Below are 21515 nucleotides of genomic sequence, written 5' to 3' on the forward strand. Positions count from 1 at the left end.
TGGTTTGCTCTGTTTTGGAATGACCGATAAACAATTCACCGCTAATTGAAAGGACCCCTTTAATTTTAGATTTTGAAGGGACTTTGGAAAAGGGCAATAGCGATGTGTTGTTTTTGTTTGAGGGAAAAAGAAAACCCCAAACCATTTTCTAACCCCAATGGGCTTGAACTAAGGTCTCGTTATTTTTATAATTCATTTCAATTTATCTTATTTAATAATTACAATTTTCTCAATTTTTTATATAATAAAATAAACAATTCAATTTTTTAAAATTTTAAAATAAAAATGATATTAAAAAAATATATTCTAATAATATTTTATTTAATTTTTAATTTTAATTTATCTAATCATTGAATCCAAAGTTAGTTACAGGGAGGAAAAAATGTAGTATGACAAGAAGTAAAACATGGGGTTTGTGACCTGAAGAAACTATATATATAGAAAGGAAAAAGAAAAAGAAAAAGGCTATTTTTCTTTCTCAACTTTCTTTCCAATCCAACCGGCAACAATTGGAGTCAGGGCTACCGTGGGAGGAAATCTGATTGGAGATGCGGCCTTGTGTGCAGCATATGCCAAAGCAAATGTGCCAACCTTCTCCCCGGTCTCATTAGTTGAGATCCCCACCTGCCAAAATATAGTATGTATGATACAATGAAAACTTGAGACGACTTGCAGTTCATCATACAAACAAAGGCTTATTTTCTTTTTTTTTACCTTTTGCAGCAAAGCTTGGACATCAACCCCAGCGCTAATTAGTACATAGCAGATTGAGAAAGAGATCAAAGAGAGAGTAATGGAGGTTGCCAAGTATGCTCCTCCATACTGTGCTAGCAGCTCCTTTGCTTGATTCCCTTTTGATTTCTTCTCCTCCCCATCACCTTCCTTTCCTTCCTCTTTTGAGCTAAATATCTGCAGCCATCCATCCATAACATTCTTTTAAGGAATTCAGACCAAACACTCTCATCAAGGATGTAATGTATTAGCATCAACAGTCACGCCATGCCTTTTCAACTAACTAGCCAAACAAAGAGAACCATGTAAATTGATGGGATTTGAGTTTGGAATGAAATAACCACAGAAAAGTTCTTTTTCTCAAACATTTCTTTGGCTTCTAATATCCCCAGATTAATGAACTATTTGTTGAGTGAAGTAGCATGTATTGTATCAGTAATATCAGTTAATTCCTATCTATGAAAGTCCGCATTGCATGAGACGAAAATCGCCTTCAGGTTGTCGGTGAAAGGTATCCATCCATCGAACAAATTAGAAACTCCTTCCCATCGATTTGCAGGTGTCAAAACCCAGAGTTTTGTAATAATATTGTCTCTTTCATTCTGTTATTCCTTAAATTACTCTGCAACCTGGGGTACCCATGTTTATATATATTGAAATTTCATGTCTATTTAGCTCCACATCCCACTCCCCATACCCATCTCTCAATTTGAAGACACCTTTTCCCATCTAATTAGCAAAAAAAAAAAAAAATAACAGAACTGGGAAACAAACCGCATTAGGAGCACCACCCGTGGATGATGATGATGATGATAACCCATCACTTTAGAGGCCCACAAGCAAGCAAGACAGAAATAAAATGGAGAGAGAGAAGGAATGAACACCTTCCAGAGACCAGCCTCTAGGCCATACTTCTTTGTGATTTCCTCAGCTGATGAAGCAGAAGAAGGTGATGGAGATGAAGATGGGCTTTTAGTCTCCTCTGTTTTCTCTTTGAGAGCTCTGACCGTGAACCGCTTCAACTTGGCTTGGGAGAGTGGAATTGAAGCGTGATAGCAGATTCTTGGGTGCCCTTTGCTGAAGAAAGAAGCATGGGAGAGAGAAGCTACTGCTGGCAGAGCCGTTGCCATTTTTAGCCAACCAAAGATTTTCTTTTCTATCTATTCAAACATGACCAATTTGTTCCGATGAAAGAGGGAGAAAAAATATCTCATAGAAGTGATAAAACCAAAGACGGAGAGAAGAGTGAACCAAGCAAACCAAAGGGAGCACTGAACAGAGCTGCAGAGGGTCACTCATTTGCAATCGGTGGGTGCTAGTTATGGGCTTGGTTGCATTGCCGGCCCAACTCATTTATTTATCAATATTTACTATCTTAGTATTTTAGGATAATTAATTCATTTTAAAGTGATGAATTTTGATGCTGTAAAATCTTGAGACTCGATAAAAAAGAAGTATTATGTCTATAAAAAGATTTTATAAAAGTGAACTCTTAGGCCTTATTTGGATTCGGAAATAGTTTCATCTCATCTTATCTTATCATATCATTATGATTTTTTTAAATTTTTACACAAAATATAATAAATAATTCAACTTTTTCAAATTTTAAAATAATATATAATAATATTAAAAAATAATATTCTAAAAATATTTTATTCAATTTATCTAAAATCATCTTATTTCAACTGACTATCCAAATAAGCCCTTATGTTTTTTCTCTAATAAATTTTTGCTAGAAACTCGAGAGATTTTAATTTGACAAAGATTTATTGATATTAAGTAAGACTTATGAGAGGAAGATAAAAGAAATATTAATTTTAAGTAAGATTTGTGTCCAATTTTTTTTTTTTTACATACTGACTAAATTCATATATATATATATATATATATATATATATACTAGTAAGGGCAACGTGCTCTGGCCCAGTTGATTATTTTTGTTATTTTTCAAAATTTTAACTATAAATTGGACATAATTTTATCTATATTTTTAAAACTTTTTTTTTTTCTGTTTACAACACATTATACACACAATTTGTAGAATATTTATAACAATAATACAACGACTTACAAGAATCAAGTCACAACTATGTACATATATTTTCAAAGTATATATTACAAGAGCGATAAGTTTGGAAAGAGATATTTAAAGCATTCAGATAATTAACCTATAGAAGATTTTTTTTTTTAATATTTATTGAATAGAATGAGAAAAAACTTGAAGGAAATTTTTTTAAATAAGAAATAGTTATGAATAAACATGATCGCTCAACATTGAAGTAGAGGTATTGTTATGGACGTTAGTTTTAGAATAATTGATACTCGAAGACGATTCAATCTCTCTTATATAAATGGCTTCATTGTTATTTGAATAAAAAGAGAGCATGCTGAGACTCTATTTGCCTTCGCATTAGATTACTTGAAAATTTTTTCAACTCAGCATATCTTTCTCTTTTTTCCGGTGGATCTCTTATTTTTTCTCATCTAATTGAGCACCATACTAATTTCTTATTGCCAAATGTTTTTCACGCTTTTCAAGGTTTATTCATAGAAGATGTTAGATAAAATTGAAAAGAATTGGTGTTAATAATGTTTTAATATATTTTTGCATTTAATAATGTCGTTTTACCAGTCGGCATAAAGTTAAGGAAGATTAGAAATTCTGTGTTGATTTCAGAGCGTAATCTAAAACACATTTGAAAACATATCAAAGATGTGGGTAAATATGTATATATGGAAACATATATGCATAACAAATATTATAAGCATTTATAGTAAAAGCAAAAAAAGAAAATAATTAATTCGAAATAATTTTATACAAATCATATTAAGTGAACCAAATGAAATATTAGATCTTAGAATAGAATAAATCTATTAAAAGAAATCAACATCATGAGGAAATGAAATATTCATACAACAAACATATAATATCAACAATTTATCTTGACTACATGTGCATTTATATAAATATAAAAAAATTGAATAATATTTTTCAGGTGTGATAGAAGAGAACATACCAGAAAGTAGATGACAAACAAAAGAACAGTGCAAATAGAGGAAATTGATAACAACCGGATTGACGAACAATAAAGTAAGAGCAAAAGCAGCTAATCTGTAATAAAAAAAAAAACATTAGAAAAAATATTCTAACTAACAGATGAAATAATCTCATCTCAATTAGGATCTAACCTATCAAAAAAAAAAAAAAAAAACCTCGGTATCCAAACTCACAAATGAGCAAAAGGCAAAAACATAAAGAACCGAGGTTGTTGAGAAAAACAGGAAAGAGAGAGAGAGAGAGAGAGAGAGAGAGAGAGAGAGAGAGAGATTGATGAGAACACTGTTCATCCCTTACTTATTTTCAAATAAAGGTCTATTTGAAAATAGATTTTATTCCAAAATTTTCATATCATATCCCATCTCCTTTTTAAACATAACTGAAATAAAAAATTTTAAAATAATCATTATAACTTTTTCAAAATTTCAAATTTCGAATAATTTATTTTTTTAAATTTCAAAACAAAAAAAATATTATAAAATTATAATCTAAGTGTCTGATAATATTTTAATTTTATTATATTTTTTATTTAACTCTTTCTCTCTTTCAATTATTTTTTATAAAATTTTATCTCATCTAACTCTCTCCAACATTATATAAATTTTCAGAGAAGGAAAAAATTAAAAATGTTCTAATATATATTAACATATTCTAGACCATATTATTCAGCACTACAAATAATGTTAAATCATTGCATTAGTTCATAGGCAGTTTAACTCTTAATTTAAGAATATAAACCAGATCATTTTAATTTACTTCAAAAGTTTTCATAACCCTTTTAATATTACAAAAACATAAGCACTATAAGAAATAATAACAATGAAAAACATTAATTTATTTAACATTTTCACACTTGGCTAAATATAATAGTAATAATGACATATTATATTTTTTAATTATTAAGAAGTTATAATTTATTTCTTTATGAAAATTTGTAATTATACTAACCAACCTACTATTATTACTCTTAATAGTTATAGTTGGATGCGCATGTTGTATACTTTTTATTTCCAAAATAAATATATAATGTGTCAATTTCAAATTCAAAACTACAGTGGTAAATATTAAATAATTTAATCACATATTTTATAAAGTCTCATCCTTTATATTTTAAAAACATTAAACAAACTATAGTACATTAGAAATTGTAGATCTACCTCAAATAGTGTAATTAATTTCAGGTTAATTAATAAACTATTCAATTTATCCAGAAATGAAAAAAAATATTTAAGTTTATTTCTTAATAAATCATTAAACAAAAATCATTAATAAAAGGAAAAAATTAGATTTATACCAAAATGTAACAATTCAATTCGATATTTACATAATTCAAAATTAAAGGTAATAAAATGCTGCACAACATTAAAGTTTAATTTTCAACATTTTGGTTTTTTATTAAAATTTTATGAAGAGTTGGTATCAATTTGGAAAAAAAATAAAAATACTATAGTCCAATTGTAATGTTCAAACCGATTTGTAACATTACTCATTTTTCACATCTAAAGCCTAAGAGCAGTGCTACATCTTCCGAGATGGGTTCTGATAAGGACAATTTTTTTTTTTAATTTTTTTATTCAATTTTTTATACCCTTAAATATTAAAAAAATTACAATATCATTAAAAATATTTTGTTATAATAATGAGATGAGAGGATAATATTTCTATATTTAAACGGGACCTAAATGAGAAAATGAAAAAAAAGCAAAGAAAATATTTGTAAGAAGTTGGGATGAAATAAATACAATACAAAGAGATAAGCTCAATGAAAATTACTGTAAAAAGACATAAACCAAAGGTCGGCAGAAGCAAGAAAGAAGACAAAACATAAGCTATGTTCGTGATAAAATCAGGGGCAAAATAGGAAAAATTTATTGGACGAAAACACTGTTTATGCCCTACTCGCACAGCCGACACTTTGATTCGCTCACGGTGGTTAACGGCGGGACGAGAGGGGCTGAGATTGGAAGGGGAGGGACGCCAGACGGAGGGGAAGAGAATGGGCCAGGTGGTGTTGGCCACGCAGGCGTATGGCGGCACACTGGAGGGGACAAAGAAAAGGACGGGCCGTGCCTTGGATTTCCTCGTGGCGGTTAATGGCGGCACGACAAGGGTTGAGATTGGATGGGGAGGGACGCCAGTCGGAGGGGAAGATAATGACTGGGGTGATGTTGGCCACGACGGCATGCGGCGGCGCACTAGAGGGGACGAAGAATCGGACGGGCCGCGCCTTGGATTTCCTCGTGGCGGTTAACGGTGGCACGACAGGGGCTGAGATTGGATGGGGAGGGACACCGACCGGAGGGGAAGATAATGACCGGGGTGGTGTTTGCCATGCCGGCGTGCGGCGGCGCACTGCAGGAAACGAAGAAACTGACGGGGGAGGGGGGAAGAGGGGCAAAACGAAAAATTGAGGATAGAAGGAGGGGCAAAATGGGAAGAAGTCCAGGGGCAAAACAGAAACTTAGAAATAAAAGCAAGGGCAAAATGGAAAAAAAAATGTTAGACGAAATACTGTTCATAAGCGATTCGCACTTTATATATAAGTAGATATATATATATATATATATATTTATATATATATCCATAAATTCCATACCTTAGGATATAACACCACCTTTTATCTTATTTATCTTCAAAGAAGATATATAAGTTAGAGAATTTGATTTGTGATAGTGTGTAACACTCTGCTCCTTCTTTCTGATGTAAGCAAATTTAATTGCAAGCCTCGTTATATGTGCCGAACCTCGATGGCGTGTTCTAAAGAGATTATGAGAATTCTAAAGTACGCCAAGTGTTTTAAATATATTAGAAATATTTATATGAGGTATTTCCAGTATTATTGAACTAAACTTGATTTTAAATAAGACAATTATAATATTTTTGAAGAGTTTCAAAAATATTATAATTTTCAGAAATCATTTTAATATCAATTATTAAAATTATTTCAGTTATTTAAAATATTACGGGATTTGAATTATGTTGAAAACTCTAATTAATTAAATGATTTTATTCTTTTAAAGATATTAAATAAGATTTCATCATTTTATTAATGATGAATGAATATTATTTTATAAACTAAAGTTTAGTTTAAATAATATTCTACCCTAATTCCTATCAGTGCTTTTAATTAAGTTAATGTTTACATATTTTTAAATCAGTGTTTTAATCCTCTACTGTTAGATCATTTTGAAGATCCCAAGATAAAGGGTTAGGATTAAAATCTCTCTCTCTCTCTCTCTCTCTCTCTCTCTCTCTCTCTCTCTCTCTCTCTCTCTCTCTCTCTCTCTCTCTCTCTCTCTCTCTCTCTCCGCGTACGCCACACGCCCCTCTCCCTTTCCCTCTCACCGGATTCTTCCTCTGCTTAGCCCGGCATCGCCATGTGCCACTTGGTCTCACCTCCACCACCAACGGCCTCCTCTCATGCCGGCGAGCCCCCACCACCGAACCCATCCTCCACCTCACAGCCAACTTCCCTATCGCACGCCCGTAGCAACCTACGCACGATTTCACCGTGCGCAGCCCTTTCCACTGCTGTACGCGGCCACCGAGCACCACCATGAGCTTTCCCTTCCCTCCCCCTTCCTTCTCCCCTCGACCCAACTGCCGTAGCTCCTCCCCTAGGCCATGCACGAAACCCACAGGTTTCTCTCCTTTCCACCGCACCACCACCGAAGCCTCCTCTGGCCACCGACGACTTCCCCTAGCCACCCCCATGTCCAGTCGAGGCACGTAGCTCCCCCACTCTCTCTCACTCTCTCACGGGCCGTTCCTCCATCCCTAGCTAGATTCGACGCCTCCAGCCACCGTGCCGCCACTCCATCACCACCATGCCCCTCCACGGCACCTCCTAAGCCCTTCCATGGCTAGCCGTAGTTCCCAGCCGCCCCTAACTTCACACAAACCCTCACCCTTTCAGGTGCACTGTACACGGCCAAATCCGCTGTGCTCTGCCACCCCAGCCACCATGAGGACCACCCTCAGCCTCCCTTGGCCTCCCTTAGGCTAGCCCTAAGTCCAAACTGCCACTTTACGTGATGGACAACCACTGTGCGTGGCTAACCGCCATGTACAACCCTTCCAACATCTTCAATCGTGATGGTCAGCGAACAACGCACGGGTTAACCCCGACGATGGTATAGCCCTCTGTCCCTCGTTATTTATATTAGTTGGTTGGTTAGGTTGTGGACTGTGCTATTAATAATTGTGATGTGTCGTGTAGTGAAGTGTTGGGTGTATTTGTTTTGTATAATTTGTAGTGTTGTGGACTGTGCTGTGAAGTGTGGTTGTGAAGTATGTGTTGTAGTGATAATGTGGCATCGTGTGGACTGGGAAGAGAGTACATATAAAAGTATACTCTTGTGGCGTAGTGTGGGATAAGGAGAGTATATGTAAAATATACCCTCCTAGCGTAAGGTGAAATGGGAAGAGTACACGTGAAGTGTACTTTGTGAGGCGTAGCGTGTGTGAAGGGAGTACACATGAGTATACTCCATGTGGTGGAGTGATGCACCATATGGCGGGTGTGCCGTAGTGGTGATGGGTCGTAGAGTGTATGGAGGGAGTACACGTGGAGCGTACTCCATGAGGTGCAGTGATTCACCGTGTGGCGTGTCGCAAAAATAAGAATGGTTATGTGGTTGATGGGCGTAGAGCGTGGTGAGTAGTGTCGAGAACTGTTGAACAGTGTCCCAAAGTAGCTGTGATGTGGCCTGTAGTCTAAGGTGACAAGTGTCACTGTGATTGACTTATGGCTGGGAGTATGTATGAAGTGGCATAACAAGTGTAAGAGTGCGCAGCGGAAACATGATTGGAGAATGTCATGAAGTGACATGGTTACTGGCAGTCGTGCTTGTGATGGATAAGGAGTTAATATAGGAATGACGTAGCAGGAACGTGACGATATGTCATGATGTGGCAGGAGTACGTGAGGGACCGTACTTGTGATGAGTTAGGAGTTGGCATAAAAATGACGTAACAGGATGTCAGGTGATGTGTGACGGTCACGGTGTAACTTGGGAGTAGTCTCGAGCTATATGACATGACGTAAGGCGTAGTTGTGAATGAAGTCTTGTCGTGTTAAGTGTTGGGATGAACTGTCAAAAGGGATGGGTAGCATGAAGAGTCATGCTAGCCGGGTTAAAAGAATATTGGTATCGAAGTATGGCGCTTGTCCCTATGAGCATGTGATCAACGTGTTGTATGTTGGTTTTAGGTGATGAAGGGGTAATGTACATGTGTAATTTGTTGAGACACATATGTTGAACGGATTCATCATATGTAATGGGTAATCTGTTCTAAGCACAGGCACATGGTACTTAAGAGTCGGCTTAGAGTCGTGTGGTGTGTATGGATGTGAATGAAAATTTAGTGTGAGCTAAGGTGCATGGAGGTAGTGACGGGTGTATTGCCTAGGATTGAGATGCGTGACTCCGTCGGTCGGAATCATGCGTCGGAATGTGGTCAATAGGAAGAGTAAGATGAATGTCTTAGTGTTTTAATCCTAAGGTGAATCATGGGTTCACTTTAGTGGATGGACACTCGAGGTAAGACCTTGAGTTTGGAAGATGTCGTGACCGTAAGTGGATCTCAAAGGTTTTAACATAGTAAAAAGTACGTAAGAGCACGGGATAGAAGGAGAATGTTCCAAGTGAATTGTAGTTTATGTCTTTTGAGTTTAGTTGCTTTATGTATTAGATAAAGAATGACGTCAAGGTTATGTGTATGCATGTAGGTTACCATCTAACACGCACATGAATGGACTGCATGATATAAGAGTAGCATAGAGTCCAGGTAAGTATTACGTTCATACTCTTCTAGAGTTTTCCAACATACAAGAAACGAAAACGAAATACTTTTCCCTTACGATGCCTTACTAAACGACACGAAAAATGTTTTACGAAAAACATGCATAAGTGTTCAAATGTATACGTATGTACGACCCTCCTTGGCAGCCCCTTTTTACGCAATCAAAGTATTAATTGTACGCATGTGAATGGATGACTATACACTATATCTATTGTATATATTTTTCAAGAAAAAAAACGTTGAGGCTGATGTCTGATGCTTTAAATGACGCGAAGAAAGTATGTTGTTTTAAAAGGTCCCTATGAACTGATGTTTTAAATGATGCCATGAAAGACGATGTTTAAGTCCATGCTTTTAAATGACGTTTTCCATGAACAAACTGTTAAATGAAAGATAGAGCTGAAATGAACTGACTGAAAGAACTGAACTGAAATAAAAGATTGAACGTTTAATGCCTGAAAATACGTAACAACCACATGAATGAATGAAAAGGGTATCAAATGAATGGACAGATTGTAATGCCGGGTAAGTAGTATTGGTAATGCACCCAGTGCTGCCTCCTGACTGAAAAAGGGATTCTCAACCCGTGGCCACGAGCGGAGTCTGGGTCCAAAAGAAGACCGCTAACCCAACACACGTGGAGTAACAGTGTGTACCGGCCAATGAAAGTGATAAGAAAGAATGTATGAATATATGAATGCATCGTATTCTTTAAGAAATGAAGGCAATGATGAGAGAAACGTTTTACGAAGAGAAAACCCATTTTTAAAGAAAAATCCCGTCTAGTGATATTTTCAAACTAACGAACGCACGCATGCATGTACGTATAGTATGTATGGAATGATGAGTGCATGAATGAAAACCTATATTATTATATTTTAACTGTATGAAGTTGTGAGACACGTAGTTGATGATCTTATAATGATAATAATAGAAATAAAAATATGATAATAATCATAATAACCATAAGCTTGGTTATACATCCCCCTTTCTTTAGGTGTATATACATACTAGCGGTAGAGCTATGTGAGAGGCACGTTTGCCCTGTATTACTATAAAATAAATTATTCAAAAATATAAACATCTAGTGTACAATAAAAACACTCAGGTAAATGAGAATAATATAGTTCATTGAAGTTGCAACCTACAGTTACATGGTGTACTACATGTATTTTTAATAGAAAATGCTAGTATGCTGCCTGAGTTTGCCCCCTCATTTTGACTGCTCATGTATTTAAATTTTTTTTTTTACTATGATTGAAGAAGTGGCTTTTAATGTATTGATGTATTTTTTTTCTATTTTTTTAAAAAATATTTAAATATATATTAAAAAAATATGAAAAGAAAAAGAAGAAAAAAATTTAAATATAAATTTGTGTTAGGCGGCACGCTCAATAGTCATTGTTGGGTAGCAACCTATAATAACTCATTTTTAATATGCCATAGGCACATTTTCATTGCTTCATTGCAAAACCAGCATGCTTATTGTTGTTTCATTCACAATTTTTCACTCCCAGTCTCCCAGTACTTGAATCAGATGAACAAATTTTCTCTATTTTTATGTTGTGTAATAAAATAATTCCTTCTTATTTGCATAGTCAAGCACTCATTTGCTTTCTTTGGCTATTTGTGTATAAGATATGCTAATTGAAAGCAATAACACACTCTACTTTCTAACTAAAGCTTGGTCCATGAAACGACATAGGGGGCTTTTCAAAGGCAGATATTTTTTTTTTGTTTCTGTAATAAATAGAGAGAGAAAGAAGAGAGAGAGAGAGGACCTTGATGCCATTTTCTAGCCTGACCCTCTCTCCTACAGCTTAGGGGTGGGCAGCGGGGGCGGCGCTTCTGCCCCGCCCCCTGCATGGCGGGGCGGGCAACCTCGCTTCGCCCATGAGGGGGCGGGGTCCCTCGCCCCGCATCTAGGGCCCCTAGCGGGGGCGGGTGGCGGGGAGGGCCCAACCCCACCCCCAATTTTTATATATATATATTATTAAATATATATTTATATTTTAAAAATTGTGTATATATAAATATATATTACAATTTGTTAGACTTGTTCACAAAATATGCATTGACAAATTTAAAAACTACATAATTTAAAAATTAATCCACTACAATTTACACAAAATATGCATTAACAAATTTAAAAACTATATAGCTTAAAAACTAATACACTACAATTTACACAAAATATGCACTAGCAAATTTAAAAATTACATTGTTTTTAAATTATAGTCATATTTACAAAATTTAAATTTATAATTTTGATCTAAAAATGTATTTTTAATTACTTTTACACTTATAAATAATTTTTAAATCAAATAAAAGTAGTGTTTTTTTTAAGTGAAAAGAGGCAGAGCAGATTGGGAATTCGCCCCGCACCTCGCCCCGTAGGAGGCGGGTAGTACCCCTACTGCAGCTGTTATCCCATAGATGTGCTTCATATCTATTTGTCCACCTGTGTCTCTTTCCCTCTCCCTCTCTCTCTCTTTCCCTTTCTTTCTCTCCCTTTTCCCTTTCTTAGTCGTGTGCAGCCCCCCCTTTAGCCAATTCTCCCTCTCCAAGCAACCTAGCCACCAGCAGCTCCCCTCATGCCGGCGACCACACCCATAGACTCAAGCCACCGTCGAAGCCCCCACGGCAGCCCTATTCTCCCCGCAACTCCTTTTGCCGAATGGGTCTCACAGGTTTTCTCCACCATAGCGCCATTGTACGCCATCCCTATGCCACCACACCACCACCATCGACTTCCTCTTCCTTCGGCAACCACCCCCATGGACCCAAGCCACCGTTGAAGCCCCCATGGCAGCCCTCGTCTCCCCGCAACTCCCTCTCTCGAATGGGTCTCACACGGTTTCTTCACCATACCGCTGCCGTACGTTGTCCCCACACCACCGCACCACCACCATCGACCTCCCCTTCCTCCGGCGACTACCCTATGCTCTGTTGCGGTGATTTTGTGATTTGTTGTGGTGATTTTGTGATATTTTTGTGGTGATTTTGTGATTTGTTGTGGTATTTTTATAGTGATTTTGTGATATGTTATGATGATTTTGTGAAGAAAGTACTATGAGGATGTAGAGATGAACGAAGAAGGAAAACGTAAAATAAGAATACTGCTCATTTTATTTATTGAACAATAGATACTTTTAAATATAATGAGATATAACGAGGCCGCTATGGGAGGCTCTGACCGTAAAATCAAAGAAGTCATGGCGGCAGGGGTGATGCTCTCCCAAAAGGACATCGGGCAGGCAACTTTATCTGATCAAGGGCCGGGGCTCTGGCTTTATGGACTATATATATATATATGCAAGACTTTGAAAACACCCGTGGATCAAAGTGGGTGTTTTCAAAGTGTATTGACAACATTGTTATTGCACCTCGATGACTAGCTAAATAAATGGACATGTGTTACTTGTTTTTAAAATAAAAAATGGTCATCATTATAGGATCGAAATGAGATATAATGTAGTATAGTATTTTTCTATGGGTAGTGATAGGATTACTATTTTATTACTATCCATCTATTACTAAAGTGCATTTCAACTTTTATTTTTATTTTTTTATTTTTTTTATTTTCTTTTAAATATTCACTAAGAAAAATTAAAAAAAAATATAAATTTATTAATATTCACTTCCTTAATCATTAAGTAAAATAATTTTTTTTAAAAAAAAAATCAAATATAGAAATAGTATTAGATAGATAGTAGTAGGGTAGTAACCATATCATTAATATTTTTCTATATTTTATCTCATCTCATTATGAGATATTATTCATCAGCTATTAGATTAACTCGTTTCTTTAAAAATAACTAATAATATAAACGATGGATAACGTCACATCATCGATCAATATTATAGGATAAGAATAAGATATAGTGTAGCACATTGTATTTTTCTACATTAAACTGCCATTCTAATTGTAGTTTTAAGACAAATTGTACCAATATTAAAGTTGGATGAACTTGGAAGGAAATTATATGAACAGCTCAGGATGTCCAGATCATCATTTCTATACTCACCTTTTAGGGAAAATCAAGATTAATTTGATCATGATCTCTTCTCAAACTCTCTTGAAAATTGTATATAACAAAAATTAAAAGATTACTTAAAAGCGTACTGCATAAGTATATAGGGAGTTTCAAGTTTGAATGTAAAATAAAAAATAAAAATATTTAACATGCCAATTGATTTTAATGTTCTTAATTTCAACAAATAAAGATTACTAATTATCATATTTCTTTTCAATATAGACTAGCAAATAATTTATAAGAAACACCTCATTTATTTTGTTTCGAAACCTTATAATCTCAACAATATTAAAAACTCAAAAAGTTCGTTCAATTTATTTTTATTTCGAAAACTAGTTTTAACAATATTGTTTATGATTTAAAGTTTTTGGCTTATCCATGTTTTTCAACTTAAGTTTTTAAAATAAAAGGCAAAAAAAAAAAAAGAAAAAAAGAAAAGAAAAGACCAATCACTACAAGAAAATTACTTATTTACGACCAGTTAATTCTATCAAAATAACTATTTGAAACTAAAATTAGTTACGAATAGTCTTTTGATTGTAATGAATTGGTCACAAAAGTCCGTTTTTCTTATAGTGAATGAAAAGTCATATTACGATATTCAAAACTAATTTAATTACATATATACAACATAATAAATCAAATTAAAAGTTTTGAATTTACATGATGAATCAGTAAGCATATATATGATTTATGGAGAATAAAACATATGTAGTATTAAAGAAATTCACATCTAATACTCTTTTATTTTTATTTTTACATAACTTTAGATTAAATTAATAAAAAAATATTAATTCATCCCTGTACACAAGTGTAAAGCAGGGGGATTCCGATTCTTTCCATTGTGGAAACAAGGGGAGAATAGAAGGGGCAAAGTTGAGAATGCTTCCAATTCGAGGAGAGAAGGTGCTTTGCTAGTTCTTAGAGCATTAGCAGTACCCATCGTCAAGTCTAAATTTTGACTATAACTTGAGATTTTGACTAAAATCAAAATTTTTAAAGAGATTAATCTACGTTGAACTAGTTATTTTAAAATTAAAATAATAATATAATATTATTTATTTTAATAATTTTATTTTATTTTTTTTATATTTTATAAATACATTACATATATTAATTAATAATTTAATTTTTACTGTCCAAATAAATTATTTAACATGATAAAGAAAGGAAGATAAAGAGAATACTTTTTAATAAAATATTCTTTTGGTTGGTAATAGTAACTCTCCAAATATGACTTTTGTTTTTCATTTCTTGTAGCTCATAATTTGACTTGAAGTGATTTGACTAATCCAGTGTAGCTGATTATGAGAAAATTAAATCAAAATTTAAATTTAGCTAGGTTTTGACTAGTCCAATATTAATAATCACACAAAAATTTGTATGGGACTGGAGAAGTGTTTTAAACGAGGTTTGTTTCAGGGCCGGCACAGTTAAATTTGGTGCCCAAGGGGTTTTGAGCTAGCCTCTATTTGCGATGAGTTTTGAGCTAGTCCCGATATGTTGTAGTTCAATTCGCTTAAACCTTGTGTCGATTATCAATCTCACAACTTAGAGCAAAAATTTACCCATTAATCCTTAGAAGGTCACTACACACAATAATAAGACATCTTGTCTTGTTTTAATTTTCAATAATGTTAAATAGGGGTGGAAACATATAGCACGACTCGTGAACTTGACACGAACACAATACAAAATAAGCATTTTTGAGTTTGATATAAATGAATTCGGACTAAAACGAGTTGATTTGATAAGACACAATTAATAAATAGGTCTACTACAACTCAACTCGCGAAACCCACAATCAACATGTATAATACGAATAAATTCTATTTTTAGATTTTATAAATGTCTAGTTTTATAGGACTTTTTTTCTTGTTGGGATGTAACATTAATATTAGTATTTCACTGCGTGATATTTTAAACTATTAAACATTTTTTTGTTAATATGTAATTTTATTTTATAAAAATATTAATTTTTTCATATGTTATTGATTTGGCTATTGGTAATAAATTATTTTATCATGAATCCAGTTGTAACTATAAATGATTTATATAGTTATCATTGTATTGTAATGAAATTATATTAATTGAGTTAAAAAATAAATATTTGAGACAGGTCAATCCATTTATATGAAACAAATTGAAGCGGGTTGAAACAAGCTAAATGAGTCATGTCCATGTTAACTCAGTAAAAATTAATTATTAAATGGGTTAATCGGATCATGTTGTATCATTTGTTATTTATATGATCAGTTGTATTAAGATTTTAGGGTCAGACTCATTTAATTAAACGGGTTGATCACCCATATAATCTAATACTCATGACAACTTGACAAAAGATGAATACGATCTGCAAACACAAAATGCCGCTCCTAATGTTAGGTATAGACCTAGGGAGTGCACTATCTTTGAAAAAGGTGGGGTCAATCGTGGAAAATTTATTTTTTTATGTGGATCCCTGATCTCTATTATTTTCAAAGGAAGTCTACGGGACTTGTAAGTCGTATTATTTGTTATTTATATGAGTCATATTAGGATTTTAGGGTCGGACTCATTTAATTAAACGGGTTGATCACCCATATAGTCTAATACTCACGACTTACAAAAGATGAATACGATCCGCAAACACGAAGTGCCGCTCCTAATGTTAGGTACAATCCTAGTGAGTGCACTATCTTTGAAAAAGGTGGGGTCAATTGTGGAAAAATTATTTTTTCATGTAGATCCTTGATCTCTATTATTTTGAAAGGGAGTCTGCGGGACTTACAAACTCTTAGACTATTTCTTTTTAGGAAAATACATGGAGTCTCTTAAACTTACCACTTGATTATTTTAATTTTTTTTTACTTAATGATTAAGAAAGTGATTATTAGTGAAGTTGTATACTTTTTTTTATTTATTTTTCTTAATAACTAAGAATATTAAAAAAATATTAAAAAAAATAGAAGAAAAAGAAAAGTTTTAAATACACTTGCGGGCACGCCAATGGTAACTGCTTGCGGCCCGCTAGCAGTATCCTTCTTTTTAACATTCAGTAACAAAATCTTTGACCATAAATTAGGCGACATTTGAAAGAGTTCAAATAATTAGTTAGTGATTTTAACAACCCCACAACCACACAAATGAAAAATGTTAAAGTCATCGACAGATTCTCCCAATAGAATTTACCGATTTATTTATTTAGTGATTAAGTAAGTGTTTTAAAAAATGTGATTTTTTTTTTAAATATTTAGGAAAACTAAAAAAATAAATAAAAGAAGAAGAAGAGGAGGAGAAATTGGCTTATTGGTGGGCAGTGTTGGGATCCACTATCGGTGGCCCTAGCACTACCCATATATAATATGTGTGTGTATATATATATATATATCTCAGAAATATACGGAATTCAACTGAAACACTGATACCAAAAGAAAAAGCAGAGAGATTCTAGTGCTTTTTATACGCAGAATATACAATAAAATCGGAATTTGAGAGTCATTGGTAACTTCTAATCAGTCATCTATCTACTTGTAGTGCTACAATTCTAAGCACAAAACAGAATTCAAAACGTTGACTTGCTTTCTCAAATTAGAAGAGATATTCTCAAGAGGATTCAGAATCTGAAAACCCTTCAAATTTCCCAACTCCCCAACAATTAAAAAATAAACACCTCAATCCCATAACAATACCCTATCACTCAGTTGGAAGAACTCCTGAAGAAGACATGCTCTATGGCTCTCATCATTAGAAAGCTGTTCCAATGCCGAAGCTTTCCAAGAACGGTGTTGGAGGACACAGCCTTTGTAGCTGCCAATTCGGAGCTGATCATAGAGTCGCCACCATTGGCATATACTTCACTGAAAGATCTGCTGCCGCGGCGGCCGCCAACACGGGGTTTGAGCATGCAATCTGTTCATGAGATTCCTATTAGCAATTTTCTTGTTCAGAGGGCTGCCTGGGCATATTTGCAGCCAACACCAGTATCGGGAACATCATCGAGCTGCGGCTATCGATGCATTTTTTCCCGTGTTTGGGAGGAGTTAAGGCCTCCGGTGAATGCTTGTATTAGATTCTTCAACAGGAAGGTTATGACGGCAATAACACAGGCTTTGGATAGGGTATTCGGAGTTATTCATGATGTGGGAGGTGGAGGACATGATCATGCAGATATGCACTGATCAGAATGTTCTAACTAGCATGCATTTATGAGACATTTTCTAGCTAGCATGCATGCATGCAATACAGCTTGTTTGTTCTTGATTGTGGCTATCCAATCTTTTCTTTTTCTTGAAAGCTACATTATCGAATCTTTTGCTAGGTTTAGATTCTAGTTTTTTCTCCCAAAGCCTTAAAATTTTGGGTGTTGGTCATCGAGTAAAAAGAAAAAAACACGTTTATTTATTCTTCTTTTTCTTGTTCTTGTTCTTGTTCTTCTTCTAATTTGATATATATGGTTCTGATCGCCCAAACTCGGTCAGCCATGCATGAAAGTTCTTGTTGAAACTCTTTTCTTTTTTCTTTTAATTTGGAGCTTGAGATTCAGAATTTGAATATTAGATGTATCCTAATCAGATTTGGATTCCTTAATATTTTTGATTCATCAACTCATGACCTAATTAAGATCTAAACCCAATTGATTTTTTTCAATATCCTAGTTATATTAAATAAATAATACAGAGCCGGCTTCATGGGTTTATCTCTTTCTCACTCTAAACCTCAATTTTTTTTCCATTTTTTTATTGTTTAAATTTCATAATGGTCTTAATTAAATTGTCAAACAAGAGAAGAGATATATATTAGCCGTTGTTTAATATTTCTTCTAATGATCTATATATATATGGTCACTTTTAGAGGAAGTGAAAAAAAAAAATTATAATGATCTAATTAGTGGAAGGCCTTTTAATATAACTTCACTCCAAGTTTTTATAATTTTTTTAAAATAAAATGCATCTGAATTAAGCAATCTTTGAATGATTGATCTACGAACTGACCTCATGATTAATTCCCTAAATTAAATAAATTTGTTGATCACGTTATAATTAATTGACTCTAATTGAAGTAATATTTGCGTGTCATTTAAACAAATAAAAACAATTTTCTTGAAGGGTAATGATAGCCTTACATTTTCTTTACCACTATTTTACTATCCAATTATTTTTTTCTTTTTGCTCTTTGAATTTAGATTAAAAAAATCTCATAAAATGATCTTCTTGCATAATCTAAAAAAAAAAATTCAATCAACTAACGTAATCATGTAATTTAATTAAAATTCAATTCAATTTTATAAAAATTGACTCAAATAGTTTCTAGATTATGCAAGAAAAGTCATGTTTTTAAATTTTTATTCTAGATTCAAATAACAAAAAGAAAAAAAAAATCGAGTAGTAAAACAGTAATAAAAAAGGTATAAGTGTATCATTATCCTTTCTTGAATAACTATTTATTCATGAAATCCTTCTCCATTTTAATATTAATTCCAAGCTAGCCTTCATCATCATCATCACTTAATACCTTCCCCAACCATCGAAACAGCTTGCTTTTTTGAAAATTCAAATTTGAGATCATAACAAACATATATATATCTTGCCTTAATTTCTTTTATTGTTTTCGAAACAATTCCCATATATATATATATATGCAATCGAATGGGATTTTATTATTAGTAAAGATTAATTTAAAATAGACCTCTTTAATTAATATATTATTATTATTATTATTGTTTATTCAAGTCATGAGATAAACATAAATCCAAAATAAATAAATAAATAAAGAATCTTAATTATCGTGAGGGTCCCATGATGTCGAGGATCGTCACATGCATACATACAGTACGCGATGATTCCAACAAAGTTAAAATATTAATATGTAATCTTTGCAAATGCGCCCGTAAAACTCTCAACAAACAACATTTAGAGAGAAGTGGACTCCAACCCAAAAACACACCCTTTATTATCTTCACTTCCCTATAACCACAAGCCATTAGTACTGAAAACGACTCCTAACAACTGCACCGTTTATCTCTCTATCTCTCTCTCTCTGATCTCGAAGCCTTTAGGAGGGTATAGTGCAGAAGGGTTCTCTCTCTCTCTCTCTGTGATGTCTTCCAACAAGAAATTAAAGCTTCTCAGAACCATATTTAGATCCAATGCAGGGTGTGGCTGTGGCAGGCCAAAAGCCTCAGATATACATGAGCCAACCCAGAAGCCAAAAACCACCATCAGTCCTGCCGAAAACCCAAAGCCTTGCATTTCCTCGTCGAGTTCCTGCGACAGAAATGGCAGCCTTTCAATGGACGAAGAAGATTTCACTTCCACCTCAATTTCTGAAGCCGAAACCGATCTGATCAGGAGTTCAAAGAATCCCAAACCGTGCCAAAAAATCATCAACAGCATCGCCGTCGAGAAGGATTCCAGCGACCCTTATCAAGATTTCCGGCATTCCATGCTGCAGATGATCCTGCAGAAAGAGATATACTCGAAAGAAGATCTCCAAGAGCTTCTTAATTGGTTTCTTAAGCTGAATTCTCCTTGCCACCATGACGTTATCTTCAAAGCTTTCAAGGAGATCTGGGATGACGTTGTCTCTGATAGGCTGATCTTGCTGAAACCAGCTTGCGTTGAAGAAAAGTCATGTGAATCCTAGCCAGACATTGCACGTGTCAGAGCCATGGCAGCAAATTAAATTCACACGTGGGAAGGGAAGATGCAAGGGAAGGTGACAAACTAATTCATTGGCCATCAATTGATAAGTTAAAAGGCCCGGATCGGTCATGAGAAGATGAGCCATGTGGTGGAGGCCATGAGGGGGGGTTTTTGCGCGTACAAATGTATGTAGGAGCACTTTTTTAACTTTTGTGGCCATCCATTCTAAGTTGTAGTCTAGGTGTTTTTTAATGTATCAATTTTCTTTTTCTTTAGCAATCAATCCTCATGTCATGAAATTAAGTTCCTACATGATCAGCATTTATAAGGAGAAATATTTTAACTACAAAAAGATTAAATAAAAATAATCTTACAAATTGACATAACTTGATATGTACTTTGTAACACCAAATATTACTTGAACTAGACTAATTACTATTGATAACCTAAAATTTAAACTCGTGATGATTTTGAAATTAGTTCTCCTCTAATCCATTTGCCCTTGTTAAAGAACAATTATCCGACAATGAAAAAGAAAAAAACAAGGTTTGTAGAGAGACTTCGGTAGAAGTGATTATTCTGATTTAGGCACTAGATGCTCTACAACATATAGTGGTTTTTGTGATCACAAATGGATAATTGTCACGATTTTTTTTTTTTGGCAAAAAATTCACCAAAATGTCATAGTAGCCCATCACAGAATGTGATGGTTGGTTACCCAAAAAGTGCTAATTCTGCCGTTGCTATTGCTAAGTAGTGCCTTCATATTTGGTTACACCCAAAAAAATAAAAAAGGAGAAAATATATTCGCAACCGTGAATTATGCAACCGCCGTGTAATCTTTTTGAAAAAAGTGACTAAAATATGAGACCTACATGAAAAAAATTAATTTTTTAATAATGGACCTCATTCTTTTTCAAAGTAATTACATGACATTTATGAACTTTACAGATATATGTAGAATTACTCACAATTGCAACAACTATGTCACTGTGTAACACCCGGGTCCAGCAACAAGCCGTTTTATAAAAGTTTTGTTTTTGAATTACTCACAAATGCACATACACGTCTCCCTCGTCCCTCTAGGGTTTGTTAATTTTGTTCTTCATTCGCCTATATATACGTACCTAACTCTTCGTGCGTGAAGAAAACCCAAGAATAGGGTTACCGTCTCCTTCCCTCATCCTCCATCGTATAGAACCTCATCCACCCCAAACTACCGATGCAGCTCAGCCCCACGAAAATCCACGCCACACCACT

At 34.2% G+C, this 21515-nt stretch overlaps 3 protein-coding genes across 3 annotated transcripts; 2 read left to right on the forward strand and 1 right to left on the reverse strand.

Annotated features, from left to right (window-relative positions):
• Positions 1–326: 326 nt before the first annotated feature.
• Positions 327–2000, reverse strand: LOC118343692. Its single transcript, XM_035685247.1, has 3 exons — positions 1617–2000; positions 715–909; positions 327–624 (listed from the first exon to the last, which is right to left on the reverse strand). The coding sequence occupies exons 1-3, from the start codon at positions 1860–1862 to the stop codon at positions 466–468; spliced, it is 600 nt and encodes a 199-aa protein (XP_035541140.1). The 5' UTR covers positions 1863–2000; the 3' UTR covers positions 327–465.
• Positions 2001–17214: 15214 nt separating this feature from the next.
• LOC118344497 lies at positions 17215–17923 on the forward strand. Its single transcript, XM_035685248.1, has one exon. The coding sequence runs from the start codon at positions 17346–17348 to the stop codon at positions 17790–17792; it is 447 nt and encodes a 148-aa protein (XP_035541141.1). The 5' UTR covers positions 17215–17345; the 3' UTR covers positions 17793–17923.
• Positions 17924–19523: 1600 nt separating this feature from the next.
• On the forward strand, positions 19524–20538 carry LOC108985199 (transcription repressor OFP6-like). The gene has a single exon (XM_018957398.2). The coding sequence runs from the start codon at positions 19711–19713 to the stop codon at positions 20254–20256; it is 546 nt and encodes a 181-aa protein (XP_018812943.1). The 5' UTR covers positions 19524–19710; the 3' UTR covers positions 20257–20538.
• The last annotated feature ends 977 nt before the right edge of the window (positions 20539–21515 follow it).

The sequence above is a fragment of the Juglans regia genome, chromosome 14, assembly GCF_001411555.2.
Source record: "Juglans regia cultivar Chandler chromosome 14, Walnut 2.0, whole genome shotgun sequence".
Lineage (NCBI taxonomy): Eukaryota > Viridiplantae > Streptophyta > Magnoliopsida > Fagales > Juglandaceae > Juglans > Juglans regia.

What these genes read in the sequence shown, in the direction of transcription:
- LOC118343692 (XM_035685247.1), bottom strand. Translation starts at nt 1,862, where the DNA reads ATGGCAACGGCTCTGCCAGCAGTAGCTTCTCTCTCCCATGCTTCTTTC. An exon ending in TAGAGGCTGGTCTCTGGAAG is followed by an intron (nt 910 to 1,616) that starts GTGTTCATTCCT and finishes GGATGGCTGCAG; the next exon opens with ATATTTAGCTCAAAAGAGGA. An exon ending in TCCAAGCTTTGCTGCAAAAG is followed by an intron (nt 625 to 714) that starts GTAAAAAAAAAG and finishes ATATTTTGGCAG; the next exon opens with GTGGGGATCTCAACTAATGA.
- LOC118344497 (XM_035685248.1), top strand. Translation starts at nt 17,346, where the DNA reads ATGGCTCTCATCATTAGAAAGCTGTTCCAATGCCGAAGCTTTCCAAGA.
- LOC108985199 (XM_018957398.2), top strand. Translation starts at nt 19,711, where the DNA reads ATGTCTTCCAACAAGAAATTAAAGCTTCTCAGAACCATATTTAGATCC.